Below are 16,892 nucleotides of genomic sequence, written 5' to 3'. Positions count from 1 at the left end.
GGCTCAGGAGGCTGGAAGTACGAAGACAGATGGCCACATGGTGCACCGATTCCCCTATGAGGCTTCACACACAACAAGAAATCCATTTATGAGATGGCTCTCTGAGTGTAATGCCACAAATTTGGGTCTGATGAAGAACACAGGAGCCGCGTGCCAGCAATGGGGACTCTCAACCATCCCTAAAAGGATTTCTGAGAGCACAGATGTGCCGTTCATTGAATTTGATTCAACTGTGTTTATCCCTAAAGGGGCCTTTAAAGGACGTGTTATCAGGTTATATACAGTATATAGAGAGCTTTATATGCAACAGAAATGATGGGAGTCATTGTGCTGTCAGTGCACCAGCAGCAAGAATACACACAAAAAGCCAAATATTCATTACATCAACCAAAAAAGTGCTTTAATGTCCGCACTAAAATGAGCTAACTAATTCAAACACTGACAATATATGAAGATTTATAGTGGGACTTTACATTTACTCAAGTATTTTACAACATTGTTGGTTCTGGGGACCTCCAGGGGTTCTTGAAGGGGTTCTGGTTCGTCCGCTGCAAAAAGGGGAGTAATTTATTTTCACGATGATTCCATCCCTAAGTTGCACAATGACATGTTTGAAGAGTTTTGTCGTGGGTTTCATACACTTTCCGTTATAAAACATCAAAAAGAAGAAAAATGTTATCAATCATTTAAGGGATCCTTCATGTGTTTCACTTTCAATATAAACTGTGAATACATTTTAAACACAAACTCAGATAAGAAATTTGATCAGTAAATAAAGATAATAATAATAATAATCCTTAACCTAATAAACAATACACTGGTCGTAGAAATACAGCCAAATACTTTTCTCTCTTACGTCATATTTCTTCACCAGTAATAGGCCAATATTGCACTTTTTGCTCCACTACATTCATTTGATAACTAGTTACGACAACAATACAACAAATAGATAATGACATATAATTATAGGTTTAGAGAAGAAAATACTTTATTGAGGTATAAATTCTACCTGCAGTTCAGAGAATTATTAAAATGATCCCCATCTCTAGTAGCGGCAACATTAAAGTGATGAACACATTCATGCATCAGTAATAATAATCCAATAGGCCATTCTGCAAAATGAGTTATTTTACTTTTGGTACTTTAAGTCTATTTACATACCATTACTTTTTCAGTGCATGCCTTGAACCCATAACAGAGTATCTCTGGACTGGGGTATTGCTACTTTTACTGAAGTAAGAGATCAGAGCACACCTTCCACCACTAACTAAGAATGAAAACAAGCAGTCCGATCTCTAATCAGGCACCACCTGCCTCTTTGTTAACTGCTGACACACTGAATTTCACCTGACAAAGGATTCACTGACTGGTATTGATTTCTTTGAGGAAACCAGACAGAATAGGCTTCTTTCCAATAAGAATCAATATAGCTGTCTAGGACAGCATCCTCTATGAATGAAGCTGTGATCAACCTCAACTTCATAACCCGTGTAACAAATGTATTATATTGTGTTTTTAGTCATGCTAGTTGCACTGTGTTAAGGATGGCAAGGCTGGTCAGTCCGTCCACCACTTGTCCAGACTGAACAACTACGTAATTAATCGGCATTTAATGTTAAAGGCCTACAAATGTTTGTGGTTACCAGAGGATACATTATAATAATAATTGTGGTGATCCCCTGACTTTTCCTCTAGTGCTACCAGCAGTGGCTAACACCAGGGGTTGTGACCTGTAGTTTCCCCAGTAAACACACTGCTCTCTTCAGCTAATAAATAGAGTCATTATTGACCTTGGTGGCACTTTGAGGTGTCCGGTCAAGAAAACATCTCTTTTATAATGAGGCTCTAATGGGCAAAACTGGAAGCAAAGCTGAGGTCTAAATAGCAGATGAATGCTTGCTACTAGCAGCGTGTGGTGACTACTGCTGCACAACATCGTGTCAGAGGAGATGATGGATGAGAGCTAGACTCTACCCGTCGTGTGGGTTGATATCGCTGTAATAACATTATTGTTGGCCATGATAATAGTGTTGTGAAAATCTGATATTGTGTCAACAACTATTGACAGTTGGATTTGTATGCAATGTGGGTAATTACCTTTGGTTTATGACTTAATTCTACAGCCGACTGATTATCATCACTAACGGGTGTTTAGTGCTATTAAGCAAATGTTATCATGCTAACGTGCTAAACTTAGATGGCTGACATGGTAAACATTAGACCTACTTTGCATCATCGTCTTGTTAGCATCAAACTGAGAGCATGTTAGCATGCTGAAGTTCACATTTAGCTCAAGTGCAACCAGACAGAGCTGTTAGCATGGCTGTGGTTTAGTCTTAATTAGTCCTAATTAGCTTGGATTCATGAGGAAGATTCACATAGTAGAAAGATTAACTTTGGTAGCAAAGGATGGAAAAGATCTTTCTGCCAAAAAAAGAAAAAAATGTTAAAGTATGAGACTGAATGAGGATTTATTGGTGGTTTCACCTCCTACATCTAATCCAACCTATGGTGGTGGGCTCTTTGATTCATGGACTTTGATATGCTTAACATGTTTAAGCAAGAAATGATTTGCTGCTCTCACCAGTCACTGAATGTTTTCATATGAGACACCATCCACGTAGAGCCAAATCCAGATAAAAAGATCAAAAGTAAGTCGTAAAATATACTTTCAATTTATCCCTGAAATGTACAAACTAAAGTGACCTTTTGCTTAAATGCAAACAAACCCACTCAGGTAGAAAAGAGGTTTAACAGCCTCTCAAACACAAGACAGGTGGGCTGATTGCAGAGAGGGAGGCAGAGTGTGTCTGCTTTTAGACGCTGTGTTGGCTCGAGTGAAGCCAAACTGGACACAAATCATCTGGAGCACCATCCAGAGGGGTGGGCGTGTGGGTGGGTGGGAAGGCAGAGCAGATAAAACGAATCCTAAAAAGCTCCTGGCAGCTGAATAAAACAGCCCCAAAGGCTGTCTGTCATGGCTTGGTGTTCAAGCGTTGGCCTCCTCTTTCTGTTTCTGGCTTTGTTCATGTCCTGGTTTCACAGCGCTTTCATCTCCCTCCCTGCCTCTCCCATAGGTGCCTGTGTAATTACTACTGACACAAAGAGGAAGAGGCGACCATGAATCCGCAAACATTACAAAAGTAATTCATTCCTGTCGATTCACTCTATCTTTCGTTTCATCTGCCAGTTTCATGAGCTTGCCTTTTTCTCTTATTTCTCTGCAACCAGAGTGCTGTTGGGCTCAGTTAATCACCACGGCCATCACACTACCTGAATTTACTGTCACTTATTGCTTAAATTATGCAACGAAGTCACCTCGCTTGATTATGCCGGTGCTGAATATTCTAATTTCTCGACTATAAACACTTCACTATAGAGCCTTTAATAGCACACGGAGCCTGAATGCTATCTCACAGCTTCAGTCTGCAGGTGCAGGAGTAGATGTAGACACCTCCTCCTGAATCATTTAAAAGCGAATAAAAGTCTTACTTCACAGTCTTTTAGAGAACTACCTGTATGCTAGTATTTACCACGGTTATGATATATTTATGACAGCAATGAGGAGGATGTTCAGATGTCTCCGTCCTTGATTTGGAAGGATCCAGTAAACATTCGTGTGGGTGGTTGCAGCGGGTACATGTTGTAACCTTCAGCTCTAACACCTGTCACAGATAAAGACACAAACTCTGACTCCGTTTATGTCTTTTCACACAGCACCGCGGTGCCTGTTTGACTACAGCTTTTTCTTGGCTCTTTCCTTTTTGTCGTTCCATATTCCTCCTGAGAAATCCACACTGGCGTCATGATTGCATCAGCTCACACATGTCTTTCCTGTGGGCACGAAATCGGCACAACAGCTGGGCTGTCAGGAGGTGTCAATTTTGCAAAGGAAAACAGGGGAATAACTGGCTGCAGAAGCTTTCAGAGGATCCTCCCGACACCCTGCCGCCTCCCCTGCTGCTCTGGGATGAACTGCTGAACTCCAGGCAGGGGCTGACTGTTTGACTTATTAAAGATTTACCAGTTGAGTCTGCCGTTGTGCCCTTGACCTTTAAAGCTGCGAGCCGCGGCAGTCAGGGGATTTGAGGGAGCAAGAAGTTGACAAACGACTTTTCCGGCTTTGCCAATTGACAGCGTTGGCAGGCTGTCAACAGAGAGAATGCAATATCATTTGTAGTAAATTACCAGCCCACACAAAGTGACACAAGGCAGCGTAAGTCAAGTTGTTCTGACAGCTCCTTCAGCTGCCACACAGAGCAAGCCAAGAAAACTGACACGTACCACGCTTTTACCCACATGTGCCAGTAAAACAAAACACACACACTCCAACACCAGAATTGCTTTTTTGCAAACACTTAAACTGTGAAATTTAACAGAGCATTATTTTATGGAACAAGAAATGGTTGTCTCCTTTAATGTATGTTATGAACATTAGCTATAGTATCTCCTAGTAGCCTACAGTGGTTTAAAGTTTTTACACCATGTACCACCTGGAAAAATGATGGGCTCTCCATGTGCCACCATCATGACCAACGTTAAAATACAGCAGCCTACTCCATTCAGCTGAACGTGCTGCTTAAGTAGCCACTAGCTCAGTTCTCAGGGCTGTTTGAAATATTCCCCTCCCGCTTCACACTTCTCTTCCCGATAGTTGTTTACATTTGGAGCCACATTCCTACGTTCCAAGTGTTTGTGAACCTTTATTTTCACTCTGCTTACTATCTCGCTATCTCAGTTTGAGTTTAGCTTCTGACCAATCGTCAGGGAAGGCTGGTTCATAGAGGCAGAGGAGGTTGCTCCTAATTGGTTGAAATTAACATCCAAATCTCAGTATTTGTGATCCTACCCTCTTGCTGAAGTTACATAGTGCAGAAACAAGTGATGGGGGGAGGAGTGGCTGAGACAGAGACGCCATTCACCCTATTATAAGACACTATACCATCAACACGATTTTGAAGAGGTTATTTTAATGTGAAAAAAGTTACATAATGTTGCTTTAAAGCTGCAAGGACAAAGGACCCCCGTGGACAAAAGCGATATGAACAACACCACCTACTGTCATGAAGATCTCCATGTGGCTAGTGCCATTGTTTTGAAAGCAAGTGACAAGCAACATATTTTAATTACTTTTTTATAAACACAGCTGCATAGCGATGACGTTATGTGTCGTTTTGTGTCTATGTAAGTTTAATAACTGTAACATGAAGATGAAGTAAACTTTGTTTTAGCAGCTTCTTTCCTCAGGCTGTGAGAACCCTCAGTTCACACACAGTATTCTGTCTACAAAAATAGTTTTTTAATTTAGGTATGTAGGTCATATAGAGGCGTCAGTATTTCATAACCAGTTAAAAGTTCAGTGTGGTACATTTTATGTTTTGTAACCAGCTGACGCACACACCAATATGTGATCAAGGGAAGAACTGGCACTTATTTTTTCAACTTTAAGCACTAACGTGAATGAAAAACGACTTCTCTGTGGGAATGTTTCATTTTACGTCTTGAATCGAGAGATATTTTCTTGCATCAAATGCCGCATCTTCCCGGGTGTCATGAAAATTACATTAGAGATGAATATGAGATACAATAGAGTAAACATATCTTTCAACAGAGGGAAATTTGTTTACATCAATTAGATTGACAAGACAAACCAAGACAGCAGCGTGAGTAGAGAAAGCAAAGAGGCAGCCGCTGAGACAGTCTACCCGGCAGCGAAAGACAACAACAGCTAACCAAAAGAAATCCTGTGATGTGAAAATATTTCTTCCATCTGAGAGGCTAAATCTCAGGAGACGGTGGGGTGGTACTTCTGAGGAGTAAATAAAAGAAGTGAGAATGAATATTGTAATATATGAGCGAATATTTGGCAAGCGTCGAGCAAACTTTGCCAAGTCTGTTGTCTCTGATTTACAGTGCATTTAATGCAGACCAGTTGGGAGTTCTCACATGAAATGAGTTTTATGTAACCAGAGTATGAGAGCTTGGGGGAGGATGTACTGTAGGTGTTGTGAAGAGGATCTGATCTCCTCTGCTGACTGCAGCTGAGTCAGGTGGATGTGAGTGACTCACAAGGTGTTTCTCTTTCAAATGGGAGCTCAGATACACAGGTCGAACTCGATTGTAATGGCTTCAGAGGAAAAGTGACAGCAGAACTTTTTGTCCTATATTCAGAATAATCTCTAGAGGGGGAAGAAAAACACTGCAAAGTATATCTGGTGAAGCATTCTCCTGCAGTCTGACCCGGTGCAGTCTGTGAAGAGCACATTGTGAAATAAAATTATATTTATTGAAAATTTGTGCCATGCATCCATACTTCCTGATACCATCTGTTGTCATATTATACATTTTAGTCAGAATTTTAACTTCAGACATCAACTCCTTCAGAAAAACTAAAAAAAACTGCCATTTCACTTTCACAGGGCCTTAGAGCCAAACCCATCATGTTCATGACTTTAAGCCACCACTCACAACCTCAGACTCACATGGTTGGAGCAGGATACAATAAAGTATCTTGGGTAAATGTAAATTTGACATCAGCAAGTATTTAAGCAAAACTAAGGTCATAGGGCCAGACCAAGCGTTGCAAAATGGGAAACATTAAACTACTGTACCAGAGGCTTGAAATTGCCATATTTCAGGGAAAATGATCCGAGTCATAACCACAATAGCAAATAGGTGTAAATGTGTAGTTTTTCAGGAACATGTATTTGAAAAAATACATTACTGGTGCATTCAAACCAACTCGACTTGAACACAGCATACCTGAGTGAGAAAGTTCAAACTCCACCTCCAAGTAGCTTCGAATGATCGTTGTCTGGCGGGAGGAGGACGACAGCTGCACTCGCAAATCACGTTCATTATCACAGCCTCCACCAAGTCTGAAGCTGAAAAAGAGGTCATGGCAGATCTAGGATCCATATTTCATTATGCTGACATCATATTATCGTATATTTTGGCATTTTTTGGCAATCATTATTGATTTTAAATATTAAATCCCTTTTTTGATCACATTTAAATGTAAAATACTGAAACTGCCCTACAAAATACTTGGACCTTGATTTTCTTTAGTCTCTTTTTCTTTCATTTAAATTGTAGATCTCACAAATTCCTTGAAAAAATAACCCCAATGATAGCTATGTACCTTTAGTTTAAAGGACCACAACATACTTTGTCATTTTTAACACACTTACTAATTCATGAATTAATTAGCTAAGTCTAAGGGCCTAAGATTAGAGGCTGCCATATTGTGGGGGTAGCCTGCAGTGTGTCTGCCTGTTGGGTATAAAAATTCGGGGTTGGTAAAACCAAAACTAGATTAATCAAAAGTCATATTATATTTGACTTTAAGTGTACAACAAGCAGAATTTGTTCTAAGTCATCTTCCTATTGTTTGGAAATTAAGGGAATCAAAGGCTACCTGGAACAGAGAAAAAAAAAGATTATGTCCATGAGTTGTAGTAAAATAGGTTAAAACATGCAAAATCACTGGTATGGCCCTTTAAACAACCCTGGCAGTGTTCCTTAAGTGGAGTGGACAGTGGCAGGATGTGGTTCGGGAGATGTGGAAAGTCCAGAGTAAAAGCCAAGCAGGGCCTCCGGCGAGGCACAGCGTGTGGTCATGCTCCAGTTAACTGGAGTTCACCAGAGGTTAAGTGGGCTCATACTTAACATCAGAAACTTCTGAAATACACGTACAGGCAGGGAAGATGACAGCACTATCTGACAACTTACGTAGATCCTCAAGTGTCATTTTGATACCTGCTGGTGGGAGATAGTTTTGTCTTCGCAGCGAGCCTGAATCTTAAACACACAGAGCAGAACAAACTCTGGTTGCTGCTTCTGCAACGAGGCTGCGCACAGAGTAATCGTGTGCTCCCACCCCCGGGACTTTGGAGAGACACTCAACTGCTGTGCTCCTGACTGGTGAGTCCATTTTACCCCCGGCTACATGGTCCAGGCCACTGACTAGAGCGCTGCTTCAGTGCCCACACTGCTCTCAGAGGAAGTGACCTCAATACATCCAATAACCCTGCTCGCACAAGCGCGACAGCTGTGGAAGATTGGAAACATACCAGGTGTCTTATCTTCGATACTGCTAAAATGAGGGAGCTCATTGTTTTGGTGGCGTAAATGTCAAGGGAAGAATGTTTCAAAGTTTGCTCATGCAGCTGATATCTAAATGACATCTTCAAATAAAAATGATGAATTCAGCTGGCGACAGTTAGTAATAATAATATTTAATCAGAATAAATTGAGTTTTGACTCTCACATAAATATAGCGACAAAAGCAGTGACACTTTATTCATCTTGGGTCTAAAATGCTTCGACATGCTGCATAAACACAAAAAGAGTCAAATGATTTTATTCTGTTCTCATCCCAACTATCTCATGGCTGCATTAATCAAGTGGATCAAATGAGTGATGTCTGAGGTGTCGCTCGTAGAGCCTTGTAGCCTTCCTCAGCTCTACAGAGCATTTTAACAGCTTAAAGGTGTTACTGATAACATTCAGTGACTAAATGAGACGATCCATCTCACCCCTTCCCCTTCCATGTGACAACCCTGCTGTTTTTTTAAATCATCTGCACCCTCAAATGGTTGCCTGTTTGATGCACTAGCTAACGTTGCTAACATTAGCTAACATTAGCCATGGACCTATTACTACCGGACACAGCCTTAGAAGCAGAGCCCCATTCATTCCTATGAGAGCTGTTAAGCCATCTGGTGCTACCTGCTAAACAGCCAGCAACCAGCTATTGAACATAGCGGAGCATTTAGCTGCTCAAGAGCCAGATATTTTCCTTAGGAGTTGGTGTATATTGGACTTATGTTCATCAGATAGACACAAACACGACTCTAGATAAATGCTTAAGTTACAATATGGTTGCTCGATGTGTAACCAGTAAACTATTACCGAACGTGTTCACCAAATCAACTTCTTATGTTAATATGTCAATGTGTTTTCAGTTGGTTATGCTGCCCCCACGTGGCCAAACAATCATTCAACAATGCAGTTTTTAAATTTTCGTAATGTTATTACATTTTTTGAGACAAGAATCACTGCAAATTAAATCTTGGACTTCAGACGGACCTCCTGGAGATCCTAATTACTCCCAAAGATTTGAGGGGAATATCAGCATGCAAGGTTCAAAATAAACTGTACTGTCTGGAGGAAGGAGAAGGTAATCCTGGATCTACAAACTGTCTATGTCAGCAGCCTTTTACCTCCTTTTTACAGCAAGTCTCTGACTGAGAAGACAGAAGTTATCACCAAGTTATTCAATCTACCTCAAGGCAGTCGATCCACCTACACTGTGGCCTCTATTCACAGACACAAAGCACATTTTAGGCCACTTTTGCAGCGTGGTGATTGTTGAGTTACCATACTGAGCTGCAGGAGCTGATTTTGTGCTGATTACCGGGGGCCTATGTGACTGTGTGCACCAGGGCCAGGTGATTGTGTGGGATCCTGCATTTGGCACTTGTTACTGTTGTTTTCCACAGAGATGCTAATCATCAAGCATGCGCTGGAGGCATGATTAAATGTCACACAGCTCCCTCGGTTTTGGCCCTCTCACTGTGAATAAACCTTTCTCTCCCACAGGCTGAGGAGGCCTGCAGTCTGCAGCCACACTGTGAGCAGCCTGAGCACCATAGAGCCACAGCTCCCCCTACAGGCCACATTACAAAACACAACAACAACAACCATGTACTGTATGTGTACAAAATCTGCTGTTTTACATCATCCCAGACTGAACCACTATGCACTTATGTTTTGCATGATCATTTCTTTGAAATGTTTAACCATTGGTTTGGATAAAGGTGAATGTTGTTTCTCTCATCAGAAAAACAAGTTATGTTGTCTCTATTTCTCTCGTTTCTCTCATTATTCAAACATCAAAACACAACAGTCAGAAAAATAATCTTGGGAAGCAGAGAATTGTGTGATATAAATGAAAATTAAGAAGACAAGACTGCCCTCTTGTGGTGTATTCAAATACTAATTACGTGAACAAAACTGCAAATACACATTTTAAACATTTCAAGCCATAAAAGTTGTTTATTTTTTAATAAAAAACAAAATATACATTATTTCATATGGACTTAGTGAAAATGCTGTTGTCCTTGAAATAGTACATTACTGCTGTAATGTCAGAACATTTCAGTTACATGGTTTAAACTTATCAAAAGTTGACATTGGCTGAAAATGTATCTGCACAGTATTGTATTGAACATATTGTATGTTTCAAATACACTGAAAAATAAACATGTAGGATACTTTTGTAATGACTATACTCTAAAATAAGCTTGTAAATATTTTCCCCCATGGTTTTAGCTCTACTGTGAAAGTATTATCATTATTCGTTCATACTTTAAATGACATGTAAATAGATGAATCAGTAAAAGAAATTAAAGCTTCTGTAATTTGCATGAAAAACCATACTGCAAGTACAAGTTGGTCAGACAACCAATCTAAGCTGCTTAAGAGGTACAATATGAAGAATTGGCCACTTGTCATATCCAAACTGGAAACAAATGGGGGTCAGTATAATACCAGAGTGACCACTAACTGCTGCTAACTTTAGCAGACCATAGCTAGTTCAAGTCAAAAGATCACATTGCCTCAGTGGGCCTTACAATCTGTAGACTCAACAACATCCTCTGAAGTACATGATTTACAAAGATGGCCCTTTGGATTATCAATAAGACCTGCTGCCTATGTCCTGCTGAGTTTTCAGTCTGGAAGTGCACTCTTCCAATTCTGTCCTGAGCTTACTTGCTTCAGGTCGTTGTTCTGGTTTGGCACACAGCATTGACCTTATTATGATGTACTGCAGGAAAAAAAAACAAAAAAAACAAAACATAAACATACTGACAATATATCCATATTGCAACCCCACTAACAAAAAGGAAAAATTAATATACCTCTTGAGCAAAATTGCGAGTGAACCTTTCAGGAAAGTTCTGTGTTCTGATCTTGGTCCAAACCTGCAGTGACAAAAAAGAAAGAACTTGTCACTGGCTTGACGCACACGATCATTTAAAACAATGCTTAGTTGAATTTACATAATTATAAGATATTTGCTTTTAAAAAATGCTTTTGACAAAGAGCTAAAAAGAATACACATTGCAGGTTATTAACTACTGATAAATACACACTAAATACAATTTTGGATTGTGACTGAACAACTCACCGTTTGCCTTTCATGAATAGAAGATATTTTCCAAAAAAGTTCGAAGAATATCAGCCCCACGGCAAATATATCAACTTTGTGGTCATAAGTCATCTGGTTCTTCTGTTGTAAAACAAGAACACAGTATTAACAAAAGGCAACTTATTGTCTTCTCTTATATTAAAAATAACAAGGCACTGTTTGCAAATAATCCAGTAGTTCATGAAGCCATTCTGGTGTCTACAGATGTTATGTCTGTACAAACAAACATATTATAGTACATTAAATCTATACAAAAAATCGCAAAACAGACCATAACTTAATTTTTCTTTCTCTTTGAAGTAGCAATGAATCATAATAACATACTTTGATGTATCCTATGCTGTGAGCACCACAAATGAAACTACTGGTTAAAAATCTCAACAGGGTACCTTTAATGTCTCCCTTTGGCAGCAGATATGTAATAATACAGAAGAATCTACAGTAAATGTCAGGATAGACCATCTCACCTGCTCAGGAGCCATGTAAGAGGGGGTTCCTTTGTACGCCGTCCTCACGATCGGGGTTTCAGCATCGTCGTCATTCTCAGCAGTGACCAGGCCAAAGTCTCCAATCTTCACTTCCCCATCTTGACCGAACATGATGTTGGCAGGCTAACCATGGGGGGAAAAACAAACAAACATACATGTAGCTTCACTCATGGCTGGTGATCAATGTAATGAATGATTATATTCACTTCATCTCACCTTCAGGTCTCTGTGGATGAGATTCTTGGAGTGAATGTACTCCACTCCACTGACTATTTGCTGAGCAAAAGTTAGAGCAACTTCTCTTCTCTTGGAGGCTCGCTGAGTGTTCTTCTCATCAATCCACACTCTGAGCGTTTTGGTGTCACACAACTCCATCTGAATGTAGAGGTACTTTGTCGATGAAATACTGATAGAAGACCTTTGAAAGTAAGTCAAGAGAAATGATACAATTAATCACCTTCACCTTGAAACAAAATGTTAAAAGTTAACATAAGTGCATGGGACTTACTTGGAAGAGCTGGAACTACCAACTAAAAGGTCCCATTGGTATCCTGAATCCTGAGTCCAAAATGTGTAGTATCTAACGATATTACGATGGAGGAGGTCTGATAATGCCCCCACCTCTCGAAGAGATTTTCTGATTGAAGAAAATTATTCAGTTAACAGTACTTGCACAAATAAAGCACATACTACTGCATACTTACTCTGCCCAGCGAACAATCTTTACAGCGTAGTACTTGTCCAGCTCCTTATGTCTTGCTTTGTGAACACAACCAAATGCTCCACTGCCAAGACCCTCTATACGATCAAATTCTGAAGCAAACTTGCCCAGATTATCGCTGGAAGAGAGATTTAAGACCATGTTAGTATAAAACATGCATGCTACTGTACATTGCAATTTCTTTTCATACCTTGACTTGGTGAATCTCTCATTCAGATTACTTCCCACACTCTCTTTTCCAAAGGAACCCTTGAGAATAATAAAATAGATTATAAATATTAAACCTTGTTATGATTATTAAGTTGTACTTTTTAAGAACTACAACATACAACGTGTCATCCAGCCAAGTAGTATATTGTCTTTGGGAATAAACTTTCTTGCTCTTGTACCACTGCTACCATTCTGTTGTTCTCTCCACATACAGAGTCAGAAGAATATAAGAGGACGATTATTCCATTGACTATCACAGTTTTTAAACAAACAGTTTTTAAGTACAAACCTGAATCTCCCAATTGAATGATGGATCAGTGAAAAATCCTGAGCTACGTGTGTCCATTGGCGAGCCTTGTGATAAGTAGTCAGTGGACTCCCTAGGGAAAAAGAATGAGGGACATTAGTACAGCTTTCTGAGTGTTTCACTCAGTGGCTTACTATCCTACTAATGACAATTCTGCAAGTGCCTCACCATGCAGCTGATTGTGCTGTGGATCGGTCAGATACCTAAAATGCACATAAAGTGTTTGACATAATGTTAGACGTTTTGGTTCTGTTGAATAGTATTGTGTTATATTGAGGCTAAATTACAGAAACGCTTTTTAAAAACAGTTTCAACAAAAACTGAACATCATAACTTTCTTGAAGATAGGACTTATACAGGACTGTTGTATTAGATTGCATTAGTTTTACTTGTGTGTACTTGTGTATCTTATAAGCTGGCAACATAGTGTTGATGATTATAAAGGAGAAGAAATAACAAATACCTCTCTGTCCATAACCATTTTGGTGAAGGCTGCCTCTGTAAAACCTTCATCTGTAGTTCTCACACTCCAGAGCTTTGTCCTATCAAAATAACACAGAGACAAAACAGACACTGTTAAACCTTTAACAACCAAACAAAATCAAAACAATCAAAACTAAGCTATTTGTTGCCACTGTTTATGCTCACCGGTCAAACACATTGTGATTAAATTCCTCCTCTTGTTGACTTGATGAAATGTGTTTCCCATCCCCTGTCTTAAAAACAAAAAGCATGAATTGATTATGTTTAACTGTTAGCAGTGCATCTTGTGTAAGACTTAATTAGAAGGAGTAAGAGGAACATATTGGTGATAACCGAGTAAATTTGACTAATTCATATTAGTCAGCACAGCATGAGTGTTCTGGGGCAACAATTAAGCCAAATTAAACTAGTTGTGTATAACTACTGACTTCTGTAGTTTCACTCTAACGTACCTCATGATCGAGCTTGGCTGCTTCATGCTTCTGAAGAAAAGGTGCAGTGGAAGCTTCTGCAGCATTTTCTGTCTGTCAAGAGGATACAAATACATCAAGGAGATACATGCCATGAATTGGTTCTTAACTTTTAAACACCTACTACCTAACATGCTCGAGTCAAGCAAAGAGGAACTATAATCTTACTGAGTCCTGAGGTTTGATCTCTAGCAAGCACTGCAGGGCATTTTTAGCTGCATTACGCTTGGCTTCCTTCTTGGTCTTCCCAACACCTTCCGGATACACTATACCATTCAGGACTGCCCTCTGGGTGAATCTGTAGAGGATTAATCGTATTTGTTATACAGGTAAGGTACAATATATTACATGAATCTGCACAATTCGCTTGTAAGGGGTAACAATCATTCATGTTGTGTCAGCTGTGGGACTCCTCAAGGTTATTCACGATCTGAAGTATTGTACAATTCAAAGGCTGTAGAGATAAAGAGATAAAAGAAAAATGTAAAATGACAGGGTCCAGTATTTATGAAAAGGCTGCTGTACAGTATGAACGAGTAAACAGGTCAAAAGTGGCCTCTCTGGCTTCTGGACCTTTAAAAAAAAAAGGTATAGCCATTTGTCCTGTTACCTGTTGTAAACTGCAATGTGTAAAAAAAGTTTAAAAATAAAATAAAAAATAAAATAAAAAATAAATTTGCTTCTTTCTCTAAGGGGATCTGGCAACACTGTTGCTTCAGGTTCATCATCACACCATCACGTCTAATGTCCCCGACAACTGCTGTTGTCTCGTGTATGTCGTAGAACAAAACGTGTGTCAACTACACACCTTATTTCAGGTATTTAACCGAAAACCCATTCATAAACCCCTGACTTTGAGAAAAGGGAGCCGGAAGTGCACACATGCTTCCTCAATTCCGGGTTTTAGGACTCATACATGCAACACCCTATTAGCTGAGCTTTAAGATTCCTCAAGCGATTTCCATGTGGTTTTTAGTACAAGAATAAAAAAACCCAGCAAAAAACAAAACAATCCCTTGACATGCACAACCCGCAGGTAGTGAATCTACTCACGTTTTGTCATGTTCAGGGCCAACAGAGCCGAGGTCCTCATAGTGCAGCTCACTGCGTGTTTTCCGTGTATAATTATTTAGTTTATCTATCCAGTTTCTTTCGTCCATCATGAATGACTACCCAAAGCTGTCGACAGTTGAGATGGGTCTGTCAGTCTCTCTTCCACTGTCGCGTGTTCCGGCCGGTCATCTGACTTTAATACTTCAGTTTCGATTTCTCTGTTTACGTCATGTGGGTGTTAAAGGTGCATTGTGTGGTTCAGGGGAAGACATTTAAAGAGAAAGATCTTCAGGTACTGAATATTTTATGCCTGAATAAACAAACTTTCTTCATTTTCATGACTGGAAAAACAAACAAACTGACCTTAAAGGACAACACAATTACTTTGTTTATATGTGGCTGACCCTGCCACCTTTTTAGCTTCAAACAGTGTCCTGGGGACTTTGTTGTCCTCTGAGAGCAGCTTGGAAAAAAAAACCAATTTGCTGAGTTTGTATTATTACCTCATTGATACTGTAAATGTTAAAATTCTGAGTTTGAATTTCTTCTCCAAACTTACACAGTGCCCCTTTAAGAAACAGCTATGAGATAAAAGTGAGCCTGAAGTGGAGATATTAAAGAAGATACTGAGTTTGCCTGCCTAACATCTCCAGGAAAGCAGTTCCACAGCTGAGGGGCCTGGACAGCAAAGGCCCAGTCACCTTTATTGGGATTAGACTATGGACATGGCTGTAGATAAAGGCATTGCTGATGCTGTGGTTGAGCTGGGTGAGTGTGATCAAGTGGTGAATTGGTCATAGCATTGTACAACAGCAAAAGGCCCAGCAGAGGGTGCACCCACTCATGCTGTAGCTGCCTTCAGTTGCTGTGGCTCAGCCTTACCTATACCTGTAAATGGTATAGGCCAAACTCAAAGTTCCTTGCTCCTGCAGCCTGTTTCCTAACTCCTAGTCCTACTTACTTGTCCAACTTGATCTTGAGAGAAAATACTTCTATACTAAGTGTCACTTGTATGTAATGCTGAATCTTCATATCTGACCACAACCATCCTGCTCTCAGTTTTGGGTTTCTAACAGAATCATGAAGTAAAAGCATTTAGTGCAGGAATGACTGATTGAAGTCCAATACAAACTCTTCTGAACGTAAAAACAAAGCAGATCACCAGTTGAGGACTTCAAATCATCCAGCTGCCACTAACATTCACAAATTATACAAAATACAACAGTACATGTAAAACTTTACAAAGTACAACGACCATTACACCCTAGTTTCTCACATTTTATTTTCCAATCCATCCAAATTCATTACAAAACAAAAGGTGTGATGTGACATCATGTTTAAACATTTCCAGCACAGAATACAGTATTTCATTAGCAGCTGACAATGTAATAACACAGGACATGATTATTTGTTAGTAGTAAGTAAGTACAAGTTATATAGTATAAATATGACAAATTATCATGCTTGACTGATGACGACTGATGTTCATGCCTATTGTTTACAGTCATAGTGCTGCGACACACATCTTTAAGCATCACAAGTGTACAAGTGCACTCTTCCAAGTCCATTTTGAGTTTGCTTGTCCTGTTTGGACTCCTCATTGTTTGAGGCTTCACAGCTGAAGCTGTTTTAAGTGCAAACCCCCCTAAACCTCAGCCTCACTACTGCCCTGTTGGTGACCATAACAATTATCAATATATTCAGTGCAAAACAAAGGCTGTACAGTGACATCTAATAAACACATTCATCCATTACCAGCATAGAAGAAAATGCCAACTGTTGACAGAAATGAAGCGGCACATGATTATTTTAAAAAGCTAGACAGATGTGAGTTAATGTAAAAGTTGCTTTTTATAAAGACGATCAACTTTAATTTCATGTTTCATTCCCTGATTGTAAAATACACAATAACTGGTCCCTTTTTCAGGTTGTTCATTATTCACAT

At 39.6% G+C, this 16,892-nt stretch overlaps 1 protein-coding gene across 2 annotated transcripts; it reads right to left on the bottom strand.

Moving 5' to 3' along the window:
- Positions 1-10,036: 10,036 nt before the first annotated feature.
- On the bottom strand, positions 10,037-15,123 carry LOC141009664 (interferon-induced, double-stranded RNA-activated protein kinase-like). 2 transcript variants are annotated; one of them, XM_073482356.1, is made up of 15 exons: positions 14,948-15,114; positions 14,063-14,192; positions 13,877-13,948; positions 13,590-13,657; positions 13,405-13,483; positions 13,110-13,144; positions 12,924-13,014; positions 12,615-12,673; positions 12,408-12,542; positions 12,212-12,340; positions 11,920-12,121; positions 11,683-11,826; positions 11,195-11,296; positions 10,926-10,988; positions 10,039-10,831 (listed from the first exon to the last, which is right to left on the bottom strand). In XM_073482356.1, the coding sequence occupies exons 1-15, from the start codon at positions 15,055-15,057 to the stop codon at positions 10,700-10,702; spliced, it is 1,551 nt and encodes a 516-aa protein (XP_073338457.1). In that variant the 5' UTR covers positions 15,058-15,114; the 3' UTR covers positions 10,039-10,699. The 2 variants fall into 2 exon arrangements, with proteins under 2 accessions (XP_073338456.1, XP_073338457.1); XM_073482355.1 differs by having other exon boundaries at positions 10,037-10,831; positions 12,408-12,673; positions 14,948-15,123.
- Positions 15,124-16,892: the final 1,769 nt, after the last annotated feature.

This window comes from Pagrus major, chromosome 15 (assembly GCF_040436345.1).
Source record: "Pagrus major chromosome 15, Pma_NU_1.0".
In the NCBI taxonomy this organism is placed as follows: Eukaryota; Metazoa; Chordata; class Actinopteri; order Spariformes; family Sparidae; genus Pagrus; species Pagrus major.
This window is presented reverse-complemented; position numbering and strand designations above follow the sequence as displayed.

Excerpts from the sequence above, each read along its gene's own strand:
- LOC141009664 (XM_073482355.1), bottom strand. The coding sequence starts at position 15,057 with ATGATGGACGAAAGAAACTGGATAGATAAACTAAATAATTATACACGG. Across the intron at positions 13,015-13,109 it reads ACAGCACAATCAGCTGCATG|GGAGTCCACTGACTACTTAT; the intron begins GTGAGGCACTTG and ends CTTTTTCCCTAG. Across the intron at positions 11,297-11,682 it reads CTTACATGGCTCCTGAGCAG|AAGAACCAGATGACTTATGA; the intron begins GTGAGATGGTCT and ends GTTTTACAACAG.